The sequence below is a fragment of the Lynx rufus genome, unplaced genomic scaffold (genome assembly GCF_022079265.1).
Source record: "Lynx rufus isolate CCGP_SWC_20201006 ecotype Redwood Valley unplaced genomic scaffold, mLynRuf1.p SCAF_21, whole genome shotgun sequence".
Lineage (NCBI taxonomy): Eukaryota > Metazoa > Chordata > Mammalia > Carnivora > Felidae > Lynx > Lynx rufus.
This window is the reverse complement of record NW_025814836.1, coordinates 21,243,128-21,259,522: the sequence shown is the minus strand read 5'-3', so window position 1 is coordinate 21,259,522 and position 16,395 is coordinate 21,243,128. Positions and strand designations below refer to the sequence as shown.

The following is a 16,395-nucleotide window of genomic DNA, read 5'->3' as shown; positions in this document are numbered from 1 at the left end:
ATAATCAAATAATCAAATAAGACAATTACAGATGGTTATTAAGGGCTGTGAAGGACATGAACAGGGGCTTGTGTCAGAGAGCAGCTGGCGGGGAAAAGGAGGGGGTGAGCTCACATAGGGGTCAGAGCAGGCGTCTCTGAGAAGGTGACCTTTGCAGGGAGCCCTGAGGGATTAGAAGGAACCGCAACGAGTGTTTCATGGAAGTTCTGGCTGGGAATAAGTCTGGTGTGTTTAAATACAGGCAGGAGAGGGTGGCAGGGGCCCAGAAAACAAGGAGAAAGTGTTAGGAGAAGGGGCCATAGAAGTGGCCAGCGGCCAGTGGCCAGCTCATGCAGGGCCTCGGGGCCATGGCACAGTGTTCCGATCTTGTTGTAAGAGCCAAAGAAAGCAGTTGGAGGGTTTGGAGCGGGGGAGAGTATGACTGTGCAGGGGTAGAGACTGGTCAGGGGGAAGAGTGACATCAGGGAGGCCAGTTAGGAGGCAGTGTCTGTTCGCAGCTTAGAGGTTCGGCTCCACATGTGCCGATGCGTGGGCATCCTGGGGTCTCCAGCCTGCACCCACCTGCCTGCCCAGCCGGCAGCAGTTAGACTGGGGAGAGGCCTGCCAGTCTGGTCACAGGCGAGGCAGGGGGTGGGGGGCAACCAGGACAGCTTAGATTCCCCAGTGAACCAGCCAAGTGCCAGATGAGAGGCCTTTTCTTAGCCAGGGTAGCAGAGGGTGTGTGCCCTTGTCCTTTTCCCCGTTAGCAGACGCAGCATCTCCGCACCTGAAGAGCACAGGTGTGTGCACAAACGTTCCCTGTTCCTGGCAGGAGCTTTGGAGTTGATCAGGAAGCCGACACAGATGCTGTCGTTTCCCATCTGTTCCCGGCACGGTCTGAATGTTCCTTTCTGCAGTCCCGGGGGTCCCAGATGCTGGGCTGGTTCGCCGTGGTCCTTGGCGTGCAGCTGCTCGGAGAGCTGGTGCGCTAATGGGCTGGCATGCTGGGGTTGCCAGCCCAAGAAAGCTCTCTAGGCTCTCAGGCCCAGCTCCCCAGGCATCTTGTACCCGCCCCCTGCCCCCCGCCCCGACAGCTGTCAAGGGAGATAGAGCCTGGTGACTTGGCTGGTGTGATCCAGTGCGGCTCTCCCCAGCCCTCTTGGTTCCTCAGTGCCATGGAGCTCTTGCTCCAGACGGTTTGTTTATGATGCTAAGCATATCAGATAATTGAAAGCTAATGCTTCTGTCTGGATCACTAGACATAATATGCCTGGATAACAAATCAATTTCCTTATTGCCCTACAAGGCTTTGGAGTCAAATGCGCGGCACATTCGTTGTGATTGTGCGTGCGTGCGGACATACGTACTCGTGCCCATGCGTGCGTGTGTTCTGGTGCTGATTTGTTAAGGAATGGAATCCCAGGCTGGCTTCCCCTAGGTACTCCGCTCCGTACTTCATTTCAGGCCTGCATCCTGGAGTCAGGGTTCGGAGAAGGGGGTGGGGGCCTCAGGTCTGACCCGGACCATCTGGCGAGAAGGGACAGGTGTGCACAGCCTTGTTCGCTGAAGCTTTTAGGGTCTGTGTTGGAGGAGTGGAATACTCGGATACAGGAACATCTGAGAAATGCTTGTTTCAGCTGCCGCCTGCCAGGATACACCTCCCAGAGCGGATATACGGAACATGATATTAGTGTGTCCACTTAGGTGTCCCCAGGAAAATGTCAATCGACTACACCTCTAAGAATACTTCACTTACCTGTTCACCTTAATTATCCAGAAAGGAGATTAGGAACAAAGAAAATAGGGACAAACATCTACCTATTCATGTGTGTGTGTGTACACACGCATATGCACATGTGTGTTTATTTTTTTTATATTTTCTTAGATTTTTTTTTTTTTTTTTTTTTTTTTTTTTACAGCTCAAGCATTTAATTTTCCAGATCAGGAAACTTTGTTTCTCAATGTGTTCAGTAGAATTAGATTTTTTTTTTTTAACGTTTACTTGTTTTTGAGAGAGACGGAGACAGAGTACGAGCAGGGGAGGGCAGAAAGAGAGGGAGACACAGAATCCAAAGCAGACTCCAGGCTCTGAGCTGACAGCTCAGAGCCCGACCTGGGGCTCGAACCCACGGACTGTGAGATCACGACCTGAGCCGAAGTTGGACGCTTTACCGACTGAGCCACCCAGGTGCCCCTGTTCTCTTAGATCTTTACACAGATTCTATTTACTTTTACTTATGTGGTTCCAACAGTAGTGATGGAATCAGCTGTTAATCACTCAGATGCTATGCGTCAACACTGAACTGGGAACTAAGACATTTGCCTCATCTAATTCTCACACCAACCAGATTTCCTGTGAGGACACTGAGGACCGGAGAGCCTTGAGTAAGTGGCCCAGGGGCATCCATCTTCCAAGTGCCAGAGCTGGGTGTTGGCTCCTGGTCACCCTGCCTCCAGGGTGCCCACCGCTCAACCTCTGTGCTCCAAGGGGTGGCGGAGCAGATCGGTCGCAGTGCGTTTCAGGGGAGGAAAGGCCAACACCTCGGGAAGGTGTCTAAGGGGTGATGGCCCACGGCCGGATAGCAAAGAAAGAGCCAGAAAGCTGCTGCAGATGGATGCAGTCACCATTAAGACTTAGGAATCATGTCCGGGTAGGGCCATTTGGGTAGAGGTGTAGATTCTGCATGCTTCAGGAACCTCTGAAGGTGTCACCGTGTTATAGCTCAGCAGTCTAGTTAGCTTGGTCATGATGATCCCAGATCATCAAGAAAATGTAAGTCATGTTCTGTCTCCTCTGCTTAAAAAGTCAAGGAGGTGCGTAATGCATTTTCGGGCAAAAAGAAACATCTAGCAAGGAGGTTGAACATGCAGAGGTTTTGCATTTAAATTTAGTTGTCCGGAAAATTTGGTTATGAAGAACAGATCATTAATAGCAGTGAGAAATCCCAGTGCAAATAACAGTGGTCTTAGTGCAAGGGAGGAGAGAGAGAAGATTGCAGAAATGAGGTAATACTGGCCTGCCATGTGTAGAGGAAGGAAGGATGCTGTCTTGTGCCACCAGCTAATCCCTTGTCTTGCCCAACGTCCAGGTGATGAGGAGAGTTCTGTCAGGTGAAGGGAGACACCTGTCTTGGCCTTTGCATGAACTTCAGTCCCGTCATGATGGAAGGGGGTAGATGTCTCCGTGTTCTAGAGTTTTCTATGTATAGTACTTAAATATTGGAATTCTAAACAACTCTTAAACATATCCACATGACATGTTTTTAATTAAAATATGGACCACACAGTCTGTACCATCTAATTTTTATGTGCCTGGAGATTGCCAATTCATTTCCATATTGGCTCAAGCCAAACAGAAGGAAGAAAAAAAAAAAAAAGCTATGGTACAAAAAGCACAGTCAGATTTATTCTAGCACAAAGGCTTTTTATATTTTCTGTGGATATCTTAATTAATATTTCGCTTGTGCCCTAGTTCATCCCCAGAATGGGTGTGAAGCAGCTGTCTGATTTCAGGACTGCATGCTGTTGTTGTGAATTGCTGGGGGTGACTTCATTTCTGATAGTTTTTCTTCTACTCCTGAAGAGGCCACGCACACGCCCAACCCCAGTCCACCGGACAGCAGCGTGTTCTTTGACCACAGAGGCTCACCTAGACCTTGCTGAGGTTTTCCAAGCTGCACCCCTAAGCCTGGCTCTGGCTTGGTTGCTCAACATTATCATGCATTAAGCCTCACTTCCTCCCTTCTCTCTGGAAGAGTGTTGCACATTTGCTCTTGGCGAAGTGTTGGGATTCTGGGGTGTCCAGGGAGGGCGGTGGCCCGAGAGGAGGGACAGGGCCCCGAGCTGATTCTCAGGCTGGAGCATTCCCATTTCCATGCAGGACTAAGCCATGCAGAAGAGGAACTCTCAGTGATGGAGAAAGCTCTTGGCTGGTGGGTTCCAGGCTGAGCCGGACAAGAGGAGACCGTTATTGCTTCTGGGATGTGTAACTGCCCCTGGTCCAGTGTGCCAAAGAGTCCCTTATTTCCTCAAGTAATGCCCTTGACTTGAGGGGGTCTGGGAGCCATGGCTTTTGATTTTCTCCTCTCACCTGGACCCAGGGACCTAGAGGCAAGCTTTCTGGTTTTGGCTTGGGGCCCCTTAGTATTTGCTGCAAAGCAGCCATTATCAAAGTTGTTGCTGTTTTAAGCTGTGGAATGCATTCTTCAATGGTGATCTCAAGACAGAAGCCTTTATAATGAAGCAGGGCTTCCCAATATGGACATTTAGAGCCAATAATTCTTTGTTGTCCTGAGTGTTTGTGGAACATTTAGGAGCATGTCTGGCCCCTGCCCACTAGATGCTGGCATCATTCCCTGCCCCCCCCCCAAGTCATGACCGACAGAAATGTCTGTAGACGTTGCCAAATATTCCTTGGGGGTGGGGGGGCAGAATCACTTCCTGCTGAGAGCAACGGTATAAAAAGTCTCCCCTGGAGGTAATTTAGTCAGGACGGGAGCCTAGAGTCCACCATCTTGCCTCCTTTCTGCCCCCACCCCTCGCTGCTTGTGATGGAAGCACACAGATTGAGCACAAGGCTACAGGTCTCTTCAGGGCCAGCCACCACCCTGTACTCTGTGCTCGAGGGGACAAGCACTGAGTCTTGTAGTCCCACTGACTCGTGTTCCCGGCAGGGCTCGGAGTTCTTCCCACGGTGAGGTGGGCTCCTGGGATGCCTCCGTAGGGATTGGCTGGCACAGCGGGGGGCCCTGGAACACAGTGACCGGTGACTGCCCTGCACAGGTTCAAGTGCCTCACTTTCCTTTAAAAAATGATCATTATGGATAGTTTTTCAAGCGGTAAAATAAGCGCTCAGGGAAGACATCCTGGAAGCCCAGAAAACCACAATAAAAGAAGCCACATATAATCAATCGTACTAGGCCCAGGTCACTACTATTTACCACGAACAAAAGCAAACCAAATTTGCTCTATTTATCCATTTGTTATTTTAATTGTATTTTTATTTATTTTATTTTTAGAGCCTGCCTTTTCCACTTAAACTTTTAACACGTGGCAGCCAGCATAGTTACCGTAACTGGCCCCCCCCCCCCCCTGCCGGGGGCTGGTTCCCAGCGGTGAGTCATAGGAGAACTTGGCAGGTGCCCGGCCCATGTCATGCACAAATGTCAGGCTGCACCTTTGCCGCCCCCGCATCCCTCGGAACCTGCTCCGAGCTGCCGGCTGTGCATTCCCTGAACCTGTTCATAATTTGTGCTTGAACAGTTTTCCTGGAGGTCATAAATGACAGATTTACTGCCCCTCCATTTTTCTGCCACATGGAGTTTTTATCAATGATTGCTGAGAAGTGACAACTTCCAGCAGAACCATGATGATGCCGTTTTTAGCTTGAAAAGACTTCTCAGCTTCGGCGAAGCACAGGGTTAAAAATAACCATCCAGGCTAGCATTCCCCGAGGACTTACTGTGTGTCCCGAGCTGTCGTACGGGGCTTCTAACCTCGTCTTTTCCATCCACTTCTCGTTCTTATGCTGGAGGTATTTTATTATCCCGTTTGACAGATGAGGAAACCGAAGCTCAGACAGGTGGAGTAACCTGGACAGGGTCACACGGGCAGAGGCAGCGACGGGGCCAGGCTGTACGTCCTGGTAGCCTGGCTCGAGGCAAGTGGATGTGGTTTTGTTGCAGCTGTGGTTTTGTTGACCTGGCTCTAGAGCCTAGACTCCTCACCACACCGTGGCGCCGTGGCTGTGAAAATGCTCTTCCCCCTTATAGGGAAACTCAGACCCAACAGAGGAAGCAGGGGCCATCGCCTCGTAACCAGGGAACCCTTTGCACCAAAGAGTTCACCCATTGCACTGCCATATCTCAGCGTGTGCCTATGTCGAGGAGGGGTCAATGTGTGGCCATAAGGGTAAGTGTGGCCGTGAGGGCCAGGAAGGGCAAAGTGTTAGATTGCACTGATGATTGCCAACTCAACCATAATAGAGACACATTTACGGATTTCTAATGTGGTCTAAGAAAAATGGTTTCGTTTATTTAAGCAGTTGATTGACAGCTGCTTGTTGGGAGCAGATCCTGGCCTGTAGCTGGGCTCCTGTGAATGAATGGTCGTCTTTAGGAACAGTGTGACCTACTTGGGAGTTTACCTGGACTGATGGTCCAGTGAACACACCTGGGGGGCACTGGCACAGGTCATTTTATTCCTTCTGGTATTCCTTTTCACCTGAAACGGAGCCAGGGTCCCTGCCCTGGCAGGACCAGACCCAGCAAACTGCCCCGGGGCCGCGAGACTTCCAGGGAGAGGACTTTGGAGTTGGAATTCGGTCCCGACCTGGCCACCTGGTCCATGTCCCCAGCAGATGCCAGTGTGTCTGGCTGCTCAGCAGGAACCCCGAGAGAATGTGGTACAAAACGGGCTCTCTGCACACCTTGTCACCGTGCGGCTTTGAAATGCTTCCAGAGGCCCTGGCCACCGCCGCCCTGTGGCCTTCCTGGCTCTGGCTCTACTTGATGGCAGACGGAAGAGCCACGGGTGGGGCGGGGCCGGGGAGGAGGTGTCTGGGGAAGGTGGCTGCCACTTTTCTGGCCTCAGTGCACCTCGGATAGCGGTGTCACGGGATGAGCTGAGAGGGTACTTTGACCTCAGGGGCCCTAATGTGTGTGGGGGGGGGGAGTATCAGATCCCAGGAGGGTGGGTGGACCCCAGAGGGCCTTCCCCTGAGGCCCCTCACGGCTCCTTGGGACAGAGAGGTGTATGAATGGTAATTTCTCGCACAACCCTAGAGTTGGAAAGGGTCTTAATAATCAGTAGTTGGACGGCTGAGTTGGAGGATGTTTGTCTCTGGCATTTGGTCAATATCAAAAAAAAGAAAAAAAAAGAACAGGAATCAAACTTAGGACAGGCCAGCCTCCTGTGCTTACAGAACTTCCCAGTTCCTTTGCTTTGGGCGGGAGCTTATCTACTGGACGAGTTAGTGCTGGTTTATGTCTTTCGATAAAAAGCTCTGGTTAATGGTGATTTATATCTTCGATGAATAAATCGGAGAAGATGAATTAATTATTACTTAGTAAATGTAGTGTGCCTGCTCCATGCAAGCCTCCTTAAACATGAGGTCCCTTGGGAGAAAGTTCTAAGCGGAGACCTTTGTGAGGAGAGAAACTGCTGATCTAGTGTAAACCCTCTCCCTTTGCACATGAAGACAAAAGAGGCCCAGAAAGGTCATATCTCTTGCTCACAGCCACTGGTCCTTAGGTCCCAGAGGTGAAGCCGGAGCTGGGCTCCTTGGTCTCACTTTCCTTCTGTGACGCCGTGGCGCCTCCCTGGTCCCCAGCCTGTCCCCTTTCTGGAGTTGGTTCTGCCCAATCAAACTATTAGTGTTCTTGAACTCCAGATGTGTTAGGCTGGGGTCACCGAAACGAGGCGGTCAGTGTCTGGACCCTGGGGGACCTGAATCCAGTGTGTGCTCCTCCTGGGCTCTTCCACTCGAAAGCCATGCCCACTGTCCAGCCACTCTCCCCCTCCCCCCTTTAAAAACCGTATCGTTTGTATTGTCTTTCTGGACCACTAAGAAAATGAGCATGTCCTGAGAAGAAGGGAAACTAAGTCACGAAGCCCAACCGGGAAGCCGAGTTTCGAGTCTTTAAAAAAGGAGAGCTTTCTGGAGCTGAGAGGGGACACTAAATGTTGTCCCTGGGCCAGGTGCTCTGGGTCCCGTGACGATCTCCTCAGGCAGGTGGTGTGCATAGCCCCTCACAGAGGGAGAAACCGAGGCTCAGAGACCCTTGGCCGCTTGGCAGAAGGCCTGGCTAGTGTGTAGGCGATTTGGGATTCGGAGCCGGGTCTCTCTGGCTCTGAAGACGGCACCTTTCCTGTGGACCCCGGCCGACCTGAATCCTGTCTTTCCTCCTCCTCCGCAGACACATAGAGAACTGGCGGGGCCTGCACACGCTCAATGCAGTGGACATGGAGCTCTACACCGGCCTCCAGAAGCTGTGAGTGTGCCCGGTCTCAGTCTCAGCAGGGGCTTTGGGTTGCCTCCAGGGTTGGGTGGGGTCGCTGGGAAGTCAAGGGTGGGGATGGGGGTGGGGTGGGGGGGAAATGTCAGGCTGCCCCCAGGGCTGGGTGGGGTCACGGGTGGGGTGATGGGTGGGTATGGGGGGGATGTCAGGCTGCCTCCTGGGCTGGGTGGGGTCACGGGTGGGGTGATGGGTGGGTGTGGGGGGGATGTCAGGCTGCCTCCAGGGCTGGGTGGGGTCACAGGCGGGAGGGGGGTGGGGGGTGCGGAGGGGTGCTGGGCACTGCCAGCTGTCCTCTTCACTTTGCTCCATTGTTTCTCTTTTAGTAGAGTCAGTACCACCTACTTGGGGGATGTCCTGGCCTTCAGAGGCCACGCCCTCCCCCTCCCCCATTTCCTCTCAGCCTAGAAAGCAAGGATGTTCTGTGGTCTCACCAGTAGCTCGGGTTTCAGGGCAGGACCTGAACCCAGGTCTCCGGACTAGTGTTCTTGCCTCAACCCTGTGGTTGACTAATGGTCCCCCCCCCCCCAAAGTGCCACATTCCCAGCCACCTCCTTCTGACTCTAGGTGTTAGTGGCTCTGGGGCACTTGGGGTTGGAGAGGGAGTAGGGACAGTCACTGGACCAGATTCTTGAGGAGGAGACCGGTTGTTGTTACCTGCTTGCCGACCACTGCGGACACATCCGGATCCCTCTCCCGGGTCCCGGTGGGGGGTGAGCCCAGATACCATCCCCTGGGCCCCTGGTGATGCTGGCAGAGGAGGAAATGCATTCAGTTCACAGGGGCGGCTGCAGGTGCAGCCTTGGCGCAACCTTCTGTCAGCTCAGCTGGGAGCAGACGTCCCGGTGCTCTGTAGGCTCTGCTGACCCTGTTTTTCTCTCTCTCCAGGACCATCAAGAACTCAGGACTTCGGAGCATCCAGCCCAGAGCCTTTGCCAAGAACCCTCACTTGCGCTATATGTGAGTAGAGCTGGGACCTGGGCTGCAGGGAGCGGGAGGGGGTGCGTGGCAGGAGAGTGCTGGGCGGCGGAATTGGAGACCTGAGGTCTGGGCCTGGCCTTGTCACTGTGTGCCCTGGGCCTCCAACTTTACCTCCTACAGTGAGGGTTTGGGATTTGAGGATCTCTAAGGTTCCTGTCAGAAGGAAAAGCCTAAACCAGGGCTTGGAGGGGGAGAGTCTCCTGACTCCCAAGTTTGTTTGTTTTTCATTTGCAATTTGATGGGAATGTAAATAAGATATTCCACTTATCTGTGATGTGAACGCTATGCTTCTGAGAGCATTTGTAGGTCCGAGTGTGTGTGTGTGTGCATGTGCGGCTGTGTGTTGAGGTGGGGCTGGAAAAAGAGGGAAGGCAGGGGCAGACCAAGTGTTGTGTCTGAATAGGCTCTGGGTTCCGTGGAGAAGGGCTCAGAGAATGGAGACCCCTGTATAAGAGGTCACACAGCTTTGTCTGGGACAGTTTGCGGGTCCCATGGCTCTGGGTGAGATTCTTGTCTGTACCTCCCTACACCTCTTCCTTCCCCTGCCTTCCATGTCTGATGGCAGAAGTGCCTCCTCAGGGTTGGCTCTGGTTGGACCTGTGGCCACCTTGGACATCCACTGGGCACGTTCCTGAGAGAGTAGAGATTCGTCAGGAACCAGGTGGAGAGGCGGGAGTCTGTTGTATTTGGGGAGAAAATGGAGCAGTGACGTGCAGGTGAATCTTTCCTTTGGCCACAGGAGAGTTGTACTGGCTGAGGCATTTTGCATTTGATGAGAGGAGGGCAGTCCGCTGGATAGGAGTGTCCTCTGAAGAGGCAGAACATCCACAGGAAGCTCTCAGAAAGTGGCGGGAAGGGAGGAAGGGAAAAAGGAGAGACCATGGAGGATTGTGGTGGTGGGGGTGGTTCCCTTTGGGGGTCCTGGCCTCACCCTCTGTTCCTCTGTGTGCTTTCTCAAGCACATAGTAAGTAATCAGTGAATACACACACACACACACACACACACACACACACACACACACACACACACACCAGTTATGGCCACCCTTGCTTGGTGCTCACCTTTCTTTTCTCCATCTGGAACTGGCATGCTGCAAGGCCCTTGCTCAGGCCCCGATGTATTAGCTGTGGGGGACGAGACCTCCTTTCCAAATGTCCCATTTAGCTGTTGCCCCTTATCCTAGTCTAGCGTCTGTGGTGAGATTCTCCTCATGTGTGTTCTTTGCAGCTGGAGGCGTAGCTGGAACCAGAGGAGGGCCTTGGACCAGATGCTCCAGGTGTTTATTTTATTGGGGATTTGAATTTCAATGTAAAATATCCCAGGGGAAGAAGCTTTTGACCTCTGAGAAGTCTTTCTTTTCATGCTAACTCGTTCAAAGTTCACAAAGTTAACCGCCCATGGCAGGTCACGTGGGGACGGTGGAAGCTGGGGACCACATGTCCCCTCTGAAGGGGCAGCCAGCTGATGCTGCTGTTGCGTGGGGGTGGGGGCCTCGCATTGCCAGACTTACTGTTTTTTCAAAAAGAGCTGGAGGTCCAGCGAAACCACTCAAGTTTTAAATGCTGGCAACTGAAGACAAAACCCCTCTACCCCACGGGCCAAACAGAACATCTCCATGTGCAGAATATGGCACATGGAGTACCAGTTTGTGGTAGTCACACTTGGGGGAGGGAAGCTGTCAACATGGGAGAGGACAGAGGCCGGGTGCTTATTCCCTGGAGACTTCTAAGGCATTGGGTTACCTGCAGCTCTCAGGAAAATCGAGGGGGCTTTGGGATCCCTCAGTTTTCTTTGGGCCCCAGAAATGGGAGCAGGGGTGCATCTCTGAAGTGCAATGTACTGGAACATTCCTTTGACTTACCCTTAAGATCCTGCAAGAAAGGTGTGACCCATGGTCTCCTTGGGGATGATCTGGGGTCTGTTGGGTGGTGGCCGTGACAGGCTTGTGGGGCTCGTAAGAGTCCCAAGGTTTGGTGGGCAGAACGGGTCTGGTTGGAGTGGTTCTGTTGATAACTGGGAGCCTGCCCATGACCTCGGGCCCTGTTTTCTCCTGGTAGCATCGGGCAGCTTTTGCCAAAGTGCTTGCTGTTGGCAAGAAGGATGGGCTACAATCAATCTACCCCCAATTTGGGCCTGGCTGTACATCAGAGGCCAGTTGGGATGCTTAGCTTGGTATGAGAGATTTAGCACCTGTCGAGAGGAAGCTACAGTGGACACTCCACAGAGGAGTGAAGGAGGTGGACTTCATCGATGGGCTTATTGGTTAACTTTTCCCACTTAATGAGGACACACCCCCTGATCCCAAGTGAGTGAATTTCCCAGCAGCTTCAGGACATTTTTCTCCTGGCAAACGGGCCAGGTTTCTCTGCTCTCTTGCAGCATCTTCTATTTCTGTACTCTAAATGCAGTTACAAGTCTTGGGCCCCAGCTGAGCAATCACAAGATGATCACTTACTCCAACACTAATTGCCGAGCCCTGGCTTGGCGGCTTTTTTCTTTTTTTTTTTTAGGTGATGGCTGAGAAGTCTTTTCTTGTCTCCTCTGTACGGAATAAGAAGCAGGAAGTGAAATCATCACCCTCTGTACTGATGTCAAGTTATCTAAATTGTCCTGATTGGCTCTGCCCCCCCCCCCCCACTTCTAAGCTGCTGTTGCATCACTCAGGGTCTGCTTCTTCCTCAGGGCAGAAAAATGAACCAATGATGTTGAGGCCAAGTTGTGTGTCACGAAGAAGGCTGGAGAGGAGGACTCTTGTGTCCTACTTCAAGGTTTATGAGTGACTGACCACCTTTTCTTGACTGCTTCAGGTTTTTCTCTGTCCTTTATTGAGACTGAGAAAAGGAAATTGTGATTCATCTACACCCAGGGAGAGCCTTTCTGAGACACTGGCGTGTCCTTGACCCTTAGATCCTTTTCTTAGCTCCTGGATTAAGGATTCTTAAGGATAAAGATCTTCCAAGTGGATAATTGGAGTAGCTATTTGCTCATCTGTAAAATGGGCACACTTTGCAGATGGGATGTGGGGAAGATGAGGTTAAGGAGGCACACGCAGCACTTAGCGCAGTGACCAATAAATGGTCAGGGTTCAGAAACCGCAGTCGTTAATAGTGATAATAATTACTGTTACTCATGGTGGTGATAATAGAACCAAAGAGGGGGGACCAAGTGGCCTTGATGATTCTGACCGCGACTTTGTTCTGGAAAAGTCATATATCCTTCAGTGCAGTCCATCTGTCTGGAGCCTGGGATACTCCCCTCTGCAATCTCTCGTGTCTTTCTTCCTTGAATACTGATGAATGACCCCGGAAAGATTCTCTGTTCTTTCCATTTAGTCCCCCTGCTCTAGACTCCCTGAACGCCCCTCTCTGATGATGTTAGTTTCAGAAAGGACCCAAACGATTCGGCTGATGAGCTTACCCTTGGTTTCCATCCGATTGGAGACCACATCCACATCCACATCCACCCGCACTAGTGAACTTGGATTATTTGCCGAGTTTCCCAGCCCCGTTTCTGCAGCTGGCTCATCTCTTCCTTTTTGGGGGTTTGTTTTCTCTGGCGTGGCTCACATCAGCTGGATCTTTGCAGTCTGGGGTCCCCATAAGCCGAATAATGTAGACGTCTGTCTCTGAACTGCACTAAAGTGGTGATATTTTCTTCCATCTGTGGAGCACTTTAGAGTTTCTCGAAGTGCTTTCCCACATTATCTCCTTGAACTCTCATTCCCATGCTGGCTGGGGGAGGGTGGTAGGCAGCCCAGGAGGCAGGGCTAGAGAGGGTCTCACTTGTGAGTAGAAGCCGAACTACTGTGAAGTCCTCTGATTTTCTTTCCAGGAATCTTTCCGTTATACCTCATGGGCCAGAAGGGGCAATATTTTTCACTGAAGAAATTAAAAATTTTTTTTTTCTTCTTAAGGTGGTTAGAAAATTTCATAAAAAGGGTAGTGTCAGGAGAGAAGAAGGAAAGGCTAGTATTGACTGAGAACTGACCCTGTGCCAAGGACTATGCCTGGTGCTTTTTGCAAATACGACCGTGTTCCTCTTGGTAACCCTAAGTTAGGGTTCCTCTATCCCCATTTGATAGATGGGAACACTGAGGCACAGAAATCGTAACTGACTTCTCCCAAGATCACACAGTAGTTAGCGGAACAGCCAGGACCTGGACTCTGATCCCCAAGCCTCTGAAGTCGGTGTATTGTTCTACAGACCAGGCATGTTTGTGTCTCTCCCTGTGGTTCTCCAGCAAGAACTCCTTATGAGAGGGGCGGGAGTCTTTAAAGTTTTATAAGAGAGAGCTGCTGTTTCTCCTGGGGGTTTATCACCATCCATCCTCCAAGACCTCTGTTGAGAAAGTTCTGTTTGGTTTCTTTTCCTATTCAGGTCAAATCCTGTAACGACAGTTATGTTACAACCTGAATATCTTTATTATAAAAGACTTCTTAGGATTAGCATGTGGCTCCTTCATTTCCAAGAATATGCAATGTGAGATTCCAGCAAGCCAAAAGAATTTATTTAATCCCTTCGAGTTGTTGTGGTCAGGTTTCTCTGGTGTTCCGTTTCTTGCTTTTGCTCACAAAACTCTGGATACCACATTAAGTTGTTCCTCTCTGTTGTAAGCAGACGCACGCTTGATCTTCAGCTGAGTGAGCCAGCCCTGAGCTGACCTGTGTGGGAGTGTGATGGGGCGACGAGGGGGAGAATGTCCTGATGGGAGCATGATTGTGTCAACTGTATTGTGTTCCCAAGGAGAGAAAGTCAATGGCCCTGGGCGGGTAGGAAAGAGGAATCGGCCGAGTCCCTGCCATTTCAGAACTTGACTGAGAAGGCAGTACATTTCTCTCGAGGTTATTGGGATGGAAACATGGCGAGATTGATGCATTATGTATTGTAAATCACTCAATGCTTTTTCTCCTTGAAGTAACCCCCCATTCTGGGATACGAGACAATGTGTAGATACTTTTATCAGTAGACTTTTGCCTTCCTGCCTGCCTCTTCCCTCTGCACGGACTTTCCTCCAGGTCCCAAAGGGATTGGCGAGTGGTACTCTTGTTCCCTTACTGCTTCTCCCACATGTGCCCTACCTCCTCTGTTCCACATGGAGGACTTAGCCATTGAGCACTGTGTAGCTAACAGCATGGGTTTTAGAGAGAGAAGGGCCAGGGGTTCAAATCTGAATCCTTCACGTCTTACGTAGTAAGCTTCTATGCCTTACTTAGGCAAGCTGCTGAATTTCCGTGAGTTTTGAAGGGATTGTAAGAATTCCTACTTCATGGGATTGTCCTGAGCCTTCAATAAGATGATGCTTAGAAAGTGCTTAAGATGGTGCTTTATGAAAGACTTAGTATATGTTTTTGCTGTTATTAATGACTTCTTCCCAGATCATTGGTTTCTGATTCTCCATAATCACAGGTAATTAAAGCAGAAAGGGCTCTAGAGCTAACCCCCCAAATTTATATTCCTGTCTCTGCTCTCATCCCTGCTCTTTATTTTTTTAAGTTTATTTATTTTGAGAGAGAGGGGGAAAAAAAGCGAGAGAGGTGGGGGGAGTGCATCCCGAGCTGTCTGCGCAGCATCAGGCTCCACGAATTCATGAACCAAGAGGTCATGACCTGAGCTGAAATCTGGAGTCAGATGCTCAACTGGCTGAGCCACCGGGCGCCCTTCATCTTGGCCCTTTAGATTTCTTTCATATGTTAAACCACTTTTGTTAAATCTCCTGCTTGACATCTCCACTTGAGTGGCTAAGATTTGGGTCACACTTAACTTGGTGAAAACAGAATTGTTGGTTTCGGGCCACCTCCTCCCTCCAAACCTGTTTCCCTTGGTGGTTCCTGTTTTTGTAAGCAGTACCACCCGCTAGATCACTCACACGAGAATCTCCTGAGTCATTTTGCTGCTTCTCTTCCCTTCGCCTGCTTTCTTCTATCCTTCCACTGGTTACCCACCATATACCATCTTGGTCCAGGCTTTCTGGCAACAGCTTCCTAACTGGTTTTCTTACTTTTTGTTCCTTACATTTCGTTTCTAGTACCGTTGCCAGAGTGATATTTTAAACACAAAAATCCAGTTGTGTCATTCCACGGCTTAAAGCCCTCCAATTACTTCCACGTTACTTAGAATAAAAGCTAAACCCCTTACCATGGCCACAGGATTCGGGCTGTCTTGGTTTCCTCTCTTTGTCTCCTTCCCTGGCACTTTCCTCCCTTGCTCTCTGCTGCAGCCCATTTTATTTTATTTTAATTCAGTTTTTTCAAATATTTATTTTTTTTTTTTAATTTTTTTTTTTCAACGTTTATTTATTTTTGGGACAGAGAGAGGCAGAGCATGAACGGGGGAGGGGCAGAGAGAGAGGGAGACACAGCATCGGAAACAGGCTCCAGGCTCTGAGCCATCAGCCCAGAGCCCGACGCGGGGCTCGAACTCACGGACCGCGAGATCGTGACCTGGCTGAAGTCGGACGCTCAACCGACTGCGCCACCCAGGCGCCCCTCAAATATTTATTTTTGAGAGAGAGAGAGAGCACATGCGCGGGCGTGGGGAGGGGCAGACAGAGGGGACCAGAGGATCTGAAGTGGGCTCTGCGCTGCCAGCAGAGAGCCTGAATCAAGACTTCAGCTCAGGAATCTCTAGATCATGACCTGAGCCGACACTTCACTAACTGAGCCACCTAGGCGTCCCTCTGCTGCAGCCTTATGAACTAACTCTCTTTCAGTTCCCTGAATGTGCCGTGTTCGTTCCTCCCCTTGGAGTTTTTGTCCTTGCTGATTCACTGGCCCCAGATCTGTGCATGGTTGGCTCCTTGTCATCATTCTCTCTGATGCCCCTTGCTTCGCCCAGCCTCTCTGACCACCCAGTTTCCGTGGCCTTTCTTCTCTTCATGCACCTGTCACCCAATTACAACCTGTGGCTTAACGGTTTCCCTGGCCCTTGTTACTTTCAACTGTGTGGAAATATCTCTTTCATTTATCTGTTAAATTGTTTATACCCCATGTCCCCTGCGAGAATGTCAGTTTCCACGGAGCAGGGACTTTGTGTTGTTCTCTGCTGTAGCTCCAGTACCCAGAATGACACCTGTCCCATAGCAAGTGGCCCGTAGCTCTTTGTTGGACATAGCCATTTGTTGGCTAGTCTGACTTGATCATTCTGTGAACGAGAGGGTGGATTTCTTCTGTAGTAGAGAAGAATTCTGACCAAGATCTATGGGTAGGAACTGAGCCAGGACTAGAACACAGGTCTTGGTATTAGCAGCGTGACATTCTTTCCACCGTATCGTCCTGGTGACCATTCTCGGGTCCTCTCTAGCCAGAACTCCTCACACTCCGTGTATGGTGGAGAACATTGAAGCTGTGTTAAAAAGAAAGGCTATACAGGGCAAATAATGTGCACAAAACACCTCTACCATAACACTGCTATAAAATGTGC

General features: G+C 50.7%; 1 protein-coding gene across 5 annotated transcripts in view; it reads left to right on the top strand.

The window, feature by feature from the left end:
• NTRK3 (neurotrophic receptor tyrosine kinase 3) overlaps nt 1-16,395 on the top strand; it is a 380,742-nt gene that overhangs the window by 66,912 nt on the left and 297,435 nt on the right. For all 5 annotated transcript variants that reach the window (XM_047086792.1, XM_047086791.1, XM_047086794.1 and 2 more), the window contains exons 2-3: nt 7,896-7,970; nt 8,883-8,954. In XM_047086792.1, coding sequence (XP_046942748.1) covers nt 7,896-7,970; nt 8,883-8,954 — 147 coding nt within the window. The remainder of the gene's footprint in view (nt 1-7,895; nt 7,971-8,882; nt 8,955-16,395) is intronic.